This window comes from Camellia sinensis, chromosome 15, assembly GCF_055761805.1.
Source record: "Camellia sinensis isolate YWXY chromosome 15, ASM5576180v1, whole genome shotgun sequence".
Classification (NCBI taxonomy): Eukaryota; Viridiplantae; Streptophyta; class Magnoliopsida; order Ericales; family Theaceae; genus Camellia; species Camellia sinensis.
The window spans coordinates 56,390,397-56,405,731 of record NC_138975.1 but is presented as its reverse complement, the minus strand read 5'-3'; the positions used below and the strand labels follow the sequence as shown (position 1 = coordinate 56,405,731).

The 15,335-nt window shown below is 43.0% G+C and overlaps 1 protein-coding gene and 1 long non-coding RNA gene across 3 annotated transcripts; both read left to right on the top strand.

The window, feature by feature from the left end:
* The first annotated feature begins 6,226 nt into the window (after positions 1 to 6,226).
* LOC145813446 (uncharacterized) lies at positions 6,227 to 7,039 on the top strand. Of its 2 annotated transcripts, XR_014356527.1 has the most exons (3): positions 6,227 to 6,324; positions 6,510 to 6,716; positions 6,902 to 7,039. It is a non-coding gene; the product is annotated as an uncharacterized LOC145813446 (long non-coding RNA). The 2 variants fall into 2 exon arrangements; XR_014356526.1 differs by lacking the exon at positions 6,902 to 7,039 and having other exon boundaries at positions 6,510 to 6,773.
* A 1,954-nt stretch (positions 7,040 to 8,993) lies between these two features.
* Positions 8,994 to 11,802, top strand: LOC145813007 (uncharacterized). Its single transcript, XM_082908263.1, has 3 exons — positions 8,994 to 9,983; positions 10,071 to 10,653; positions 10,763 to 11,802. The coding sequence occupies exons 1-3, from the start codon at positions 8,994 to 8,996 to the stop codon at positions 11,785 to 11,787; spliced, it is 2,598 nt and encodes an 865-aa protein (XP_082764389.1). The 3' UTR covers positions 11,788 to 11,802.
* Positions 11,803 to 15,335: the final 3,533 nt, after the last annotated feature.

Sequence of the window (15,335 nt, the reverse complement as noted above, 5' to 3'; positions counted from 1 at the left end):
ATGATGAGTAGATGCCAATCTTTGATCAGGCAAGCGGGGGTGCTCATTTCAAGACCTTCATTTCTCGTATCCAAGTTCCTGAGCTGAGTCAACTTTGGTGATGATAGACACGTGGCCTTCGGCACGAGTCAGGGTTTCCTAGATTTCCTCAAAAACAAAATATTTAGGTGGTGACTCTGCATCTGGCAAAGTAGTCCAATTTTGGAATTATTTGATTTAAAATCGATTTTCGAAAAAAGTTTGCCAGATTTGGACTCTTTGATGTTTATTAGTTTCACATTGCACTTGTGAGACTGGATTCAGAACTGTGGGAGCCCGAACTGTGAGGCCTTCTTTTGAAACCCTTTCTAAAAGGCAGGGTGCGGAATAAGGTGAGTCCATAGGCATCTTCGGCTAGATGTTGGATGTGATCTTGGCATTGTCTCTTTCTCTGGAGATAATCTCTCAGGTCCTCCTTCGTTCTTTTGGGAGCTCGGCCATCAATAGGCTTTAGTCTCTTTGATGTGTTGCGTCCGGTGTAATTGTGCATTCTCTTAGACTTCTCTTCATCCACTGCATCAAAATAGAAGCCTTGCCCTTGGATCTGTCGCGATCCCTTGACATAGATCCCCTTGGTCTATGGTTTCCTCTACGATTCACCTTGCGCTAACTTTGTTCGCCTGACATCCCATGACGGCTAATGTGAGGTTCCCGGTCCCTTGCCATGCTGTGGAACAAACTGGGATTGTCTTCTGTCCACCTTTCAATGCATCCGTTTTGGCTGCTGGTGCCGGTGTCTCCTACAACGGGAACAATGGTTGCATCCTGTTGTTTTGCATCATGAAGTTGACCCCGGTTTGCAAGTTTGCCAACTTGTTTGCCATGTCATTCATCTCCTTATCTCATCTCAGGCACCTCTCCTTCCATACTTAGAGATCGCTTTCATTGTAGTATTCATCTTGGCCTCCCTTCCTCGGGCCATTACATCAATTGCAGGCATCATTCGCCCTAGGATTTGATTCCTACACTCCTTCATTACCGTTCTCTCCTTTGGCGTTAGGATCCACATGTACTTCTTCCTCACTGTGGATGTTGTCCCCAATTCTCACTTCCTGCGTGTTGTTGGCCATTTATCCTTCCTAAGTTCCCATAGATGGTGCCAAATTGTGGGTGTGGATTTCCGACTACACAACCAAACAAGAAACTTAGTTGGAGAGCACTGACAGAATAGATGGAGCCAACTTCCTGCCAACAAGAAAATGAGAATACCGCGATGGTTCATCCACCTAGAGGTACTCCGACGATCAAGTTAGTAAATCTTATCTCTCACAGATATCAAACAATACTTAAACTCACTAAGAAAAACTTGCCTTAGATCTACGAGAGTGCCTCACTTTTTATAACCAGCAATAACCTAGTCCCCCAGAAGCCTCACTTAGTTGGACTAAAACTCAATGCTCATCATGGACTCTCGGCTAGATAGGGATAAACTTCTCATGGGTCTTATCCTTATCCGAACTGGGAGCCTCTTCTGCTCTTGGATTCTTGTCCTTTATCAAAATATATCAGAATTCCGGCATTATTGTAGATAATCTCGGCAATGCTGTGATCACCTTGGCAACATTACTCATCCATATGGCACCTTAGCCGACATCTCGGCCTATCATGGCCACATGGCGTCATTCGCAAAATACTTTCCCACACCTATATTTGTTTTAACATATTTTTATGGAGGATTGAAGAAAAAATAGTATCGATATAGAATAATTATAATATCCTTAAAATATAAGTAATTTATGTATTAAATTATACAAATAAATATCATATTTTCACCTCGTTACAATTATTTTAAATTTATATATATATATATTTTTTTTGCAATTATTCCTATTTTTTATACCCCTATTATTGCAATGTGACACGCCTCCAATCAACTTCGAAGTCTTCATATCAACTTCTTTGATATGGCGTTGATTATATTAAGAATGAAGGTCAAATTTATAATCATAATTTTTTTAAAAATAAAAATAAAAATAACGGAGTCTTCACTGAGTCTTCGCTAATTAAACAAATTAATTTTTCAATTTTAACCTCTGATTAAATTACTACCCAAATCAACACGAAAATTTAACGTAAAAAGTTAAAGAAAAAACTACGGTTCCAGTATGCAATAGAAATTTAATACTTTTTTCGTTTCAAAATATTAATTTCTTATTTTATTTATTATTATCTTAAATTATTAGTCCATTTTCAAAAATTAAGGACTAAAATAATATGAATTTCTTATTTTACCTTTGTTTTAAATTTATTAACAACACGAAAAGTATAATTATGACAATTAATATTCTCAAAAATATATATTATCTAAAGATATATTTGAAAAATTAATATTTTTAAAATGTAATAATTATATTATTAAAATAGTTAGATTCTCCAAAAGAAATTATTATTTTGAGACGGAGGGAATAATTTAAAAGAAAAGGGAAAAAAAAAAATGAGCAAGGCCACGGACTCATTGAAATTCTAGACTTTTGCCCCACTGACCAATAAATAAGAACCACTGCTACAACTAGGAATTATAAATAAACTACACACTCCAAATTCTGTCTCCCAACCAATACCAAAGAAAAGCGCTAGAAGCAACAGCACCAGGACGAATAGAGTGTTCGAAAAATAATAGTTTTTTGTGACTTTAATGTAATATTAAAATGGGTGTCAATTTTCAATTGAGATGGAGTTAAGTAGATTTAGATTCTTTGTAGTGAAATCTTTACACTGTAAAAAGAATGACAAAAAACTATTAAGGTTTGAATAAGAAATTGACTTATTAAAGTTGGCCTCATGAAAGAGGTGTTGGGAAAGGAGTAAAACCTCTATCCCACATTGATTGTAGAGGAGAGTATTGATGGGTATTTAAAACCCATTTTTTACATAAGGGTACAAGCCCTTTGGGTATTCAAATTTTCCGAAGGAATGGAGTTATGGATGCTTCAAGAATGGATTTAGGCCAAGACTATGGTCCAAGTTGATTATGCAAAAATTGCCACACGCCTGCCTGTCCGGACCGGATCGGGTCTGGGTCCATGGTCCATGGATCTTGGGGCTTGGGCTTACTGGAATGGATTGAGTGTGGGCATACAAACCCTAGTCTCCTCTATTGATGATGGAATTAAACCCATCAGTTTTGCAGAATCTCCCTCCATATGTATAAAAGGACACCCACTCCTTCAGCTTTGTACACAAAAAAGTGCTACTATTCTAGTCTTCAAAAGTTTTCCAGTTTTATTATTTTTTTCCTGTGAGAGAGTGCTGCAAAGTTCGATTCGTCAAAACTATTCAATCGGTGCGTTGCGTAGTTGGTTCAACCATCGTATCCTGCGAGACAAATATCGAACAACCTCCAGCACCTAACCGGTGAGGCGGCGAATCTGTTTTAAAGACACTGTCTAGTGCAGTCTTCAATTTGCTTCATTTTGCTAGTTTTATTTTATTATGAATTTCTTGTAAATTCAACCATGTTCTTGTTTTTAAATTCAATTTACTTGTTCAATATGAATCTATTTGTTTTATGCTTTTACACAATTTGTACAATAAACTTAAAACAGATTAATATGTTTCCCATGAAATTGTACATATAAAATTCATGAATTAGGATACATAGATTCATTTTCGGATTGTGCACATAGCCCACTGTTTTCATTTACAGTGCATGTTTATGATTAATAATAATAATAATAATAATATTCTGCTGTATATAAATAGCCCACTATGTATGTTGACCACTCATAGATATATATATATATTTTACCAACGAGTGCATATAGGCTATTGATTATATATTAAATATATGCACAGGTTACTTGTTTATTTCCCCTGATGTTTGAACACTGCTTTGTTTTCCTTCTCACTATTTCGTGATTAGAAATAGATAGGCTACTAATGCGTGCTTTGAATAATACATAAACTCAGGACCATATATCCATGCTGCTTTTCCCACTGTTGTTCATTTGGCTTTTTAAATGTATGATTGTAAATTAGGCAATGCTTTGTTTCAATTGTTCATTTAATTAGAATACTTTTATTTCTAGATCTCCAGTAAAATTTGTATTTTTATTGATTTAGTATAAATTTATTCTATGAGCATGGTTAATGATTTCCTATCATGCTTTGCATATATATATATATATATTTTTTGGTTTACAATTTTATAATATAATTTACATGTTGTAGGAGAGGGTTCAAGAAAGGAGTTGAGAAATTCGAATTCTCTGGAATATGATAAGAGGCTTAGATTCTTCAATAATCTCAACTTAGGAACACAACAACAAAGGAGATGATGGAGATAAGAGATTGGGTGAAGAAGAAGGCAAAATGGCTAGAGAATAGAATAATGGCAAGGCTCTCCCATTGATCTCCCACTTTCACTCTCAAGGTTGATAATGGAGAAGGGAAATTAGTTCTTTCCCAAGAGTTAAAAATCTCCAAAATCCATCCCTTGTAAAGCTATGGGTGGGTGCTATTTATAGGCACCTCATGATGTAGGATGGAGCCCATGTGCAAGGCACATGGGGGATATTTTCTCTAACCACCTTGTCCGAGGGGGTGACCTCTCCGAGGAGGTGACTTCTCCGAGGAGGTGACCTCTCCGAGGAAGTGACTTCTCCGAGGAGGTGACCTCTCCGAGGAGGTGACTTCTCCGAGGATGAGAAAACCCCGAAGAGGAGATCAATCCCTCGGCGAACCCTTCTTCTTAGCCACACCTAACCAATGATCCCCAATCATCCCAAAGGGTCAGGGGTAGTCCCAGAGGACGTCCTGCCGCAAAATATTGCCGAGTCTCATGGACCCCCCGTGGTCGTGCCACCTCGACCCGGGTATAGGCTAGTTTAACCGAAGAGTGAATTTATCTCCACTCACCGTCCTCGGGATCGGGTCCTTTGTTCGAACTCCATTACGCCCATGGTTCTGGTGCGTAGATCCCGGAAAGCTCCGAGCCCACAAGTGTTCTGGGACTCATTAACGGAGCGACTTCTAGATTGCGTCTGAATCCGTTCGAAGCCAAGTGTTTAGGACCTCTAGGTTCGTGGATCCGAACCCTTTCGAGTCCGAGTGCCTCGGATCTCTAGGCTTGCTTAATACCCTTTCGAGTCTGGGCCCGAGTAAGTCTCTAGGTTCGTGGATCCGAACCCTTTCGAGGCTTAGAGCCATTCAGCCCGTTTTGACGGCGATAAATCCAAGCCTACCAATCTTGGACTTGTGATAAATTCAGGCCCACTAATCTTGGGCTATTGGGCCTAAATAATTTAGTGGGCTTAAATTAGCTCCTCTTACATTTGCCCCTTGCGTGTGCGAGAAATTGTAATTTTCTCGGACATGCATACTGTCATTTCTTCGACCCTGCTTCGGGTCACGTTTTCCAAAAAAAAAAAAAAAAAAAAAAAAAAAAAACATGTTGTCACGACAGAGCCTATGGATAAAGTTGATGACGCACTTCAATTTACAAAAAAAATTGACAAGCAAAAAATTAATTTTTTTGTACTCTTCTTTTTTTTTTTTTTTTTTTTTTGTGCAAAAAGTATATATATAAATTTTTATTCTAACCAAAGGATTATAAAACATTTTTTGTACAAGATTCATGGACATTTTTTTTTTTCGGTTGTTTGGCAAACATGGCATACACATATTTAGAATATTCAAGAATAATGCTCCCCTTCTTTTTTCTATTTAAAGAAAGGCCTGAAAACCCTAAATCTCACAAAATTTTTGCACAGCCGCCGCACCATTTCTCAGCCTATTCTCTCTCTCTGGATCAAGAGGCCATCTTCCTTCTTCTTTTTTTTTTATTTTTTTTTTCTAAACCGAGAGACCACACCAGGTAGCCTTGTTTTTTCAACAAACCAAAGGCTAAAAGTGTGCACACTGACTGCCATCACAGCCCCGACCAACACCACTGATCTGTCCCAGCTCCGGCTGCCGCAGATGTCGCGACCCAGTCACCGACCTATCCCAGCGTCGTGACCCAGCCACCGACCAGTCCCCGCGTCGCGATCGCCGCAGACGTGTGATCCGAGCTGCTACTCACCATTGCTGCTTCACTTCAGCTTAGCGTCCTCTCTGATTTCAACTAGAAGAGAGCAAAGCTCTGAATGTGTGGATAAATCAAGAAAGGTGAGCGAAGTATAAATTTTTTCTCATTTTTTCTGTTACATGTTCCTTGTCTAACTTATACAGTTTTTCATTATTGACCAGACTGTCAATCATAAAGGAAAAATGGGCTGCCTAGTCAACCTTTGGATGTTTCTAGAAGAGGAATGGTTTTCAGAAATTTGCAGCCTTCTATTATTGGTATTGTGCTCGTGAAAGCTACCCAGATGTGATTCTGGATGTTTAATTGTTTGTGTGCACATGCTCTACACGGCATATCTATATTTAAGTCTCTTCCTGCTAAACACAGATAACTGCAATGCATTTTGAGTGTACATCAAATATGGGCCAAACTAATTCAGATTGTTGCCCTTTTTTTTATGCAGAGGATACTGATATGAAGCAAATTTATGATGCTAATGTTTCTGCAAGAAGTCCTCCAAAGGCAGATGGAGAAATATCCTGCCGAATGAAAAAAAGTCACGGGGTAGTGTGTGGGACAGATTGGGCAAGCCTTGTAAAGAAAACTGCTTTGTTAATGATAAAGCTGTTGATGCTCATGCTGTTGATATTGTAGAGAAAGATCAAGAAATGTATGACCAGCATAGATTATTGGTCCCTATTCGCAATGAAGAACTTTATTTTATTTATTTTATTTTATTTTATTTTATTTTATTTTATTTTATTTTTTTTTTTTTTACTTTGCTGCTTGACAAACTTTGGGCAAATATATATATATATATATATTGATTATCATATATATATTTTTTTTGTTTAGAGCTCGGATTACCCACATTAGCCTTGGCTTGTGCACAATCAATCGCTGCTTCCGGCTTCAGCTTATCCGACGTCGACCACGCACGTTCGCCCTCTCAACGCAACGTGTGTGGTCTTGCCCAACCTAGCTCCACATCGCTGCTTCCGGCTTCAACTTATCCGACGTTGACCACGCACGTTCGCCCTCTCAACGCAACGTGTGTGGTCTTGCCCAAGCCTAGCCCAGTCTTGTTGATTACAGTCTGTAAAGCCTCTCTGATTTCAGCTTAAATTTCCAGTATCGGCTTCGGACTTCACCTCTCTAACTGCCCAAATTTGTAAGTATGACATTCGACCCCCTCTTCCGAATATAAATATATTTAAATATATATAAATATATTTTTGTGGCAATGTAGAGGGCTCAAGCAATCTGATGAAAATAAAAATAAAATAAATAAATAAAAACTGAATCTGAATATGGACTCAATTTTTGTGGCAATCCCGATGATATTTTTTTTTAGCTCAAACACCGTGATTTTGGCCATATGGAAACATGCACTAGCACTTGAAACCTTATTGAGGTGCTTGGCTTGAACATAATTTGTTGAACTTTATCACCGATGAAAGGCCGAATATAACTTGTTGACTAGTATTTGAGCTCCATTTTTGACATGGAGAGAGGAAACCCTGGACTTATGAATATGGACTTTGGAAAGGACATTCTTGTAATTTGCATAATGATCCATTGAATCTTGCTACTGATAAGCAATGTAATATACTTCAAATCTCGGGCCTGAATTTTACTATTGAACTTCACTCTGTCTAAATTTTGAGCCCCGTATAAATTGGACCTTTAATATGGAACATAGTGACTTTAAGAAATTGACCCGATTGAACTTCATCATGAAGCGACCTATGACATTGCACCTCTTATTGATGATAGAAGACGAAAATCTATATGTTGATGATGCACCCATTGGTATTAAAATTTGTTGAGCTTGAAGAATATCCGAGAAAATGAATTGTTGATGCCGAAATTTCATTCGCATGTGTTGCTTTAATTCTAATATTCTGAATTTTAATACGGTCAACTCCTTACCATTTATACCTGTTATTTCAGCCATATGTCTTCTCAAAAGAAACCCGTAGCTCCGGGGTCATCAGAACCGGCTCTCATGAAAGAAAGGGATGTACCTCCGGCATCTGAGTGGAGGAAATCTCCTTATTTTGGTCGGAAGGATCCCTTCTGGCGGGCGGCTACCTCCACCACTTCTCTTCTATCTCCGAAGGCGGCTCCATTATGTCTCACTGAGGACACTAACTCTGGCCAGGAGGCCCTCATTTCTCCTTCCTCGGTGCTACGCTTTCGGATTGAGCGGGGGGACTTTCCATACTGTTATCCTCAGTTCAAGGCCTTCTCAAACCCTCCTTTCGGTTGGCAAGAGTGGGTCGATGATGTCCTCTCGGACAAGAGCCTCTGTCAACGGCTTCAGGAGGCTCGGCTACTGATCCCGGTGAAAATATCTAGATCTCTATCCATCCGTCGCAACAATGCTAGCCTGGAAGCCATGGCTCTTCGGTGGAGCACCGAGACACACACCTTTATACTTGGCCAGCATGAGATGGGGCCCACCCTTGAGGATGTGTTCATGTTGCTGCGTCTGGAAGTGACCGGCCCTGATGCCTTCGACCCTGAGCAGACACCCCCCGAAGATGATTCTTTGATCCAATCTCTGAAGCTAAATCTTCAAACTTGTGGTCGGTGGAGTTCTGTTTTTGATGGTTCAGCGAGGAGGACTAGTCGAGTAAGGACGGACCGTGCCTCCTATACTGCATGGATCCGTCACTTCTTCAAGGATCTTCAGCCCTTGGCCAGAGATGCTGACCCTGACTCTCGGGAGTATGAAGCCGGTCCGATGTATGGCTCCAGGCTCTATTTCTTGGGATTTCTGGCTTGCTTCCTTTCATTCTTCATTCTTCCGAGCACACCTCCGGATTCCCTCAATCCTTTCGTCTTCCCCTTGGCAGTCCGGCTCTTTAGAGGAGATCGGATCCCTTTGGCTCCCCTATTTCTTGGGAATCTCTACTATCGGCTGGATCTACTACATCGAGATATGGTTCGCTCCGTGGGTCGATATGAGCCTGTCTCCTTTATTCACAGCCAGTTCCTGCTATGTTTCTTCTTCGAGAGGTTCCCAAAATTTGCCCCTGCTCCGACTGTATTTGAGGCGGAAGTTCTTCGGGAGATAGTGGATAAAGATGGCATCCCCGTGCTCAATACTGATGGGTCTCGGACATTTGAGAAAGCGAAGTCTTGCCAGCCGTTGATTACACGGTGGTCACGTACCATTTCCACCTTATCCTTGAATACTCTGGTGGATGATCCCCGACGCTTTGTGGCACAGCCGTATGTATGCCCACCTGTGGGTGTGGCCACACCGCTTATCTATCATGGTTCCTCCCGCTCGGTGTCCTTTCCTTTGCCGAAGAACATCCCTGTACCCTTTGTTGATATGCTGATTATGATCCGTCCGAGTTCATTACCGGTGTGGCATGAGGAAGGCGTTGATAGTGCCGTTTATAGGCCTGACCGTGTAGCATGTCAATTCGGGTTTGATCAATGTGCCCCGGGGCCAGCACCTCATTTATTATCATTTTCAGAGAGCTACGGGCGCTTCAGTCGCCGGCTTATACACACCGTGCTTCCCGTATCCGGCTCTTTGACGATGCCAGGCTTGAGCCGAGTAGGGGGTTTCACCCCCTCTTTCAGGCGGTATTGGCAGAAGAATATCGATGCGTTTATTGCATTTGTCCAGAGCAGACCGACCGTATGTTTGCCTCCGCCGATTTATAAGAAGGATTCTTCTCTTCGGCTACCCGAGAGCCGAAAATCTGACCACATGTACGAGGGTTTCTTCACTTCATCTGCTCCAACTGACCCTTCTGCTCGGGCATCTGCTTCTAGCTTGGCAATTACTTCTCCAGAGCCAGTCCCTTTGAATAAGGCCTCTGGTCCTCGGACGACCCGCCTTAAGAAGATGGCTCACAAGAGGACTTCTGATGCCAGTCCTTCCGCTCCTCGCCTTTCCAAAAGGCTTCGTGAGGTACCCGAAATTCTTGATTTGAAGCTACTTTCCTTCTTGCGACTATACCTTCTAAAATGAAAACTTTTATTTGCCCATGTTATGTAGGATCCTGCGGTTGTTGACGTTCTCGGTACCGTGGCTCCTGGCCATGCTGCCTCCCCCAGGCCGGACTCAGACTTGGACGACACCCTCCCTTTGTCTGCAAGACTTGTGAAGATGTGCACCCCTCGTATAGCAGTTATAGATGACGATGATGATGAGGCTGAGTCCTCCGATCATTTTTGTGACCTTATTCCACGCACGCGTCGTCATCGCCCTACCGTAGCTGAGGAGGAGCACTACCTTGGTGACGAGTTTGTTGGGGCTCACCGTTCTGATGTTGAGATTGCTGGAGGGACTGATGCCACAGAAATTGATGTCGCGGGCCATGCTTCTAGAGGCGATGTAGAGATGAGGTGCGCCTCTGGGAATGGTGTGGAGGTGGATGTGCTAGAGATCTCTGAGACTCGCTCTGGCACTTATGGTGATTCTCATCCTCCGGCCCTCCTTCCTTCTTCAGGGATGACTACTACTGTTCAGGCTTCATCAGACATTGAGATCGATCAGGTGGTCTCTACACGACCAAGTGACTTTGTTGATGCTAGGAGTCCTTCAGTTGCCCCTGCTTTGCATATTGATTCTCCCTCTGGTAATCTTTCTTTCTGAAGTTTGTCATTTACTTATATCTGTGAGAAATCTTTACTTAAATGACTTTCCTGTTCCCTACCTCTAATAAGGCCTTCTTATCTTTTCTTCAGTGTTAGCTGCTAACGGGGTCTTGCCTTCACCTACCTCAGACTCTGCTCCAGTGTTAGTTGCTACCGGGGTCCTGCCTTCACCTGCCTCGGACTCTGCTCCAGTGTTAGCTGCTACCGGGGTCCTGCCTTCACCTGCCTCGGACTCTGCTCCAGTGTTAGCTGCTACCGGGGTCCTGCCTTCACCTGCCTCGGACTCTGCTCCAGTGTTAGCTGCTACCGGGGTCCCGTCTTCACCTGCCCCGGACTCTACTCCGACTCTCTTTGTAACTCCTCACGGTTCTCCTTCTCAAGGGGGAACACCTGCCTTTGAGACGACTGCTAGAGGTTCTTCATCGCCAGTGCCTTCAAATATTTTGGATTTGAATCTCAGTGATTTCCACATTGATAGTGATGCTTTTGGTCTTTCCCCTTATCGTTCGGCATTCTCAGGCTCGGGACCTCTGCCGGGAGTTACCCCTCCGGGTGGTTCATCTAACCCGATAGACATTGGGGAGATTCCTGAGACTAGCAGCTTTCCGGCCCCAATTCCTTCTTCAGCTTCTGGCAAAGTATCATTTCTCCATTATTGGGTAGCTCCTGAGTTTGCTTCAGTTCTACAGCTTGTGCATTCAAGTTACCCGGAGACCTTTGCTTCATTTGCTTGCCAGTGTCCACTCATTCAGACTGCTCTTCTCGAGTCTTTTGCCACTATCTTATATAGCTTGGACACGCAACGGTTGTGTGACCTTAATGGAAAAGTAGTCGAGACGGCGTATCAGGGGATCTCTGACATGGAGCGTCACCAAGTGGACTTATCATGGCTTCGGAAGCGCCTGGATATAGCTTCGAACGCCAGTCATCGGCTGGAACTTATGTCTGTGCTTGCCTCTTATCGCACCTCTATAGATGAGACAAAGGTAACTCTTCGTGAACTTGAGTCGGGTTATGCTCGGGCCTTGGAGACTTTAGAGGCACACTCTACTGTTTGTCCTCCAGATGTAGATGTGACGGGCAGCTTCTTCGAAGGTGTCTTTAGGAAAGATTGAGTTTTTTTTTTTTTTTATCATTACTTTCTTGCCCCTTTCGATAAAAATGTTTTATCTAGGACAATGCAATGAAATGACAAAATTTTTGTTGTTTGGATATTTTCGCATTGTTTTCTCATTGTACTTGATAAAATATTTATTTCGAATGATAGAACAATCATATGCACATGTTTATAAAAGCTGAAATATTCTCATTAGTTCTTCAACTTTCTTGACAAAAGCATAATAGATTCACTGTAAGTGATGGGATAAAACATACACCATAGAGAAAACCAGCTTCTTCATAACGCAAGGGAAATACAACCTTTAGACAAAGTAAGAAAGTGAAAATGAATTTCAACATAGATGAGTCCAACTATGGGTAGTAATGCTTGATAAACTTTGCATTGAGCGGGCCAGTTCGGAAGCCGTCTTCAACCCTTACAAGTTTGTAGTACCCGCTTGAGCTTGCCTGAACCACCTTGTAGGGCCCTTCCCATTTTGGAGAAAACTTGGGTAAAGGCTGTCCTCGCATGATTGGGTCTACAATCTTCCATACTAGATCACCTTCTTCAAACTTCCTTGGTACCACAGTCTGGTTATAGGCTCGGGCGATGGACTCATGATACCTTTCCATGACTTTTGCAGCTCTGTCATGCTTTTCCTCTAATGCTTCCAATCTGGTGGTTCGAGGCTCCAATACCATTCCCGAGGCGAGAGCCATTCGAGCAGATGGCGTTTCCAACTCTATAGGTAACACTGCCTCGGACCCATACACAAGGGAGTAAGGAGTTGCTTGAGTTGGCTTTCTCTTCGAAGTGCGATACGCCCATAGGGCTACTATCAACTGTTCGGACCAAGTCCCCCCAAACTCATCCATCATCTTGCTCAGAATCCTTATCAGTGTCTTGTTTGTGGCTTCCGCCTGCCCGTTCCCTTTTGGATAGTAGGGTGTGGATTTGTGATGCTTCACTTGGTAAGTCTCTAGGAGGCTCTTCACATCTTTGTTTATGAAGGGAGTGCCGTTATCCGAGAGGATGGTGTTTGGTACTCCAAATCGGCAAATGATATTCTCCTTGATGAAGTTCGCGACTGCAGGCCCCGTAGCGTTCTTCAGAGGAATTGCTTCGACCCATTTTGTACTCAATTCTGTGGCTGCGAGAATCCACTTGTAACCCTTAGAAGATGTGGAGATGGGCCCTATCAGATCAAAAGCCCAGGTATGGAACGGCCATGGCGTTCGGATACTATGCAGGTCTACAGCTGGAGCATGGATCAAATTTCCGTGTTTCTGACAAGTCTGGCACCTCTTCACGTGATGGGATGCATCTGACTCCATGGTCGGCCAGTAATACCCAAGGTGTATAAGTTGCTCGAACAGCCGAGCCCCTCCTTGATGTTCAATCTCGTGGGCTCTTCCGAGGACTAGATCTGACTCCTCCCTGGAGAGACACCTCAGGGGAGTGCCCTCAATACTTCTTCTATACAGCTTGTCCTGATCAAGAAAGTACCGCCTCGCTCTCCTCTTGAGGTGTGCAATGTCCCTCGGGCTCTCAGGTAGTGTTCCCTCTTTGAGATAGTCAATGTAGACTTGCCTCCAGTCAGGGGTATCAATTTCAAAGCAACTCTCATCCTCCCGGATGTATGACTGACACTTGGGGCATTCCTTCTGTAATTGATTCGAGTCCTTCTCCATCTCGGGCCAATAATAACCTTGTCTTTGGATTCTTCTATACAGACTGATATCCCCATCCCCGCAAGACTTTTCATGGATCTGTTGTAGTCGGAAGCTTGCTTCTTGTTGGCCAACACACCGGGCTAGGAATCCGGTACCTCCTCGGAAGTAAAGTTCACCTTGAATAATTGTGAATTGGGCAAGCTTGGCCATAGTCATTTTTCCAACTTTGCTTCTGAGTTGTTCGAGGACTTCTCCTCTCCAGTCTTCCGGAAGGCCTTTGTCTTCGGGTATTATTGAAGGTTCTGTTCTCTTTTTGATAACAATTGTTGCCTCTTCCTCTGGAATGTCAACTCTTGCCCCTAATGTTGCGAGGGCATCTGAAAACTTGTTGTCGGAGCGAGGCACATGCTCTATTTCGACCTTCTGAAATTTGTCAAGAAGCCTTTGAACTGTTGTTCGATATGTGGCCAAGGCAGGCTCCTTTAAGACGAACTGTCCTGAAACTTGCTTCACTATCAGCTTTGAGTCCCCCCGGATCCGAATCTTCTTGATACTATGCTTCTCAGCTGCTATTAAGCCTAAAATAAGAGCCTCATACTCGGCTTCGTTATTCGAACAATGGAAATCCAGTTTATAAGACAAATATAACTTTTCCCCACTTTTGCTTGTAAGGACTATCCCGGTTCCTCCCTTCCCTCCGGCTGCTGCTCCGTCAAAGCCCAATGTCCAGAAGCTTTCCTCGGAAGCCATAGCTGCATGCACCTCTCCTCTTAATTCTTCATTCACTGGTTCATAGTCACCACTTGGAAATTGAGCAAGGAGATCAGCTAAGGCTTGGCTTTTGATCGCCTTGGGGGCTACACATGTGATCTCGAATTCACCTAGTGCTAACAACTATCTTGCCACCTTCCCGGTTAGAGCAGGCTTACTGAGGAGGTATCGGATTGGATCACTTTTAGTAACAATCTGAATCTGGTGTGCTAAGAAGTAATGTCTGAGCTTTTGGGCAGTGAATACCAAAGCTAAACAATGTCTCTCTACCGGAGTATATCGGACTTCTGCTCCTCGAATCTTCCGGCTGATGTAATACACCGGGCGTTCTGCTCCATCTACCTCTTGGACCAATAATGCCCCTATGGACTTGGGGGTTGAAGTTAAGTACAACATTAGAGGCACCCCGGGCTGCGGGGCTATCATGGTCTGAGGCGAGGTCAAGGCTGCCTTGATTCTCTCGAAGGCCTTTTGGTGCTCCTGGTTCCACTCGAACTTGGCATCTCCTTTTAACAATGAACCGAAAGGCGCAGAGATCTCTGCCAGTGCTGGGATAAACCTCCGAATATAAGACACCTTCCCGAGGAACTTCTTTAACTCCTTCTGAGAATGTGGGGGAGGCATTGCTCTGATAGATTTGACCTTGTCTTCATCTGCCTCGATACCATGCCTATGTACAAGAAACCCGAGGAACTTCCCGGCCGTCACCCCGAAAGCACATTTGAGAGGATTCATCCTCATTTTGAATTTCTGGCACCTCTTGAATACCTTCTCAAGGTCTCGGAGATGGTCTTCTTCTTTCTTGGATTTCACCACTAGATCATCAACATAATCTTCCACCTCATGATGGATCATGTCATGAAAGATTGCAGTCATAGCCCTTTGGTAAGTTGCACCGGCATTCTTGAGTCCGAAAGGCATGACTGTATAGAAGAAGTTTCCGAGAGGTGTTCTAAAAGCAGTCTTTTCTGCGTCCTCTTCAGCCATCTTAATCTGATTGTATCCACTGAATCCATCCATGAATGAGAACATCTGGTGTCCCGAGGTAGTATCCACGAGGGTGTCGATGTGAGGAAGAGGGAATTCATCCTTCGGGCAAGATTTGTTCAAATCTCGAAAG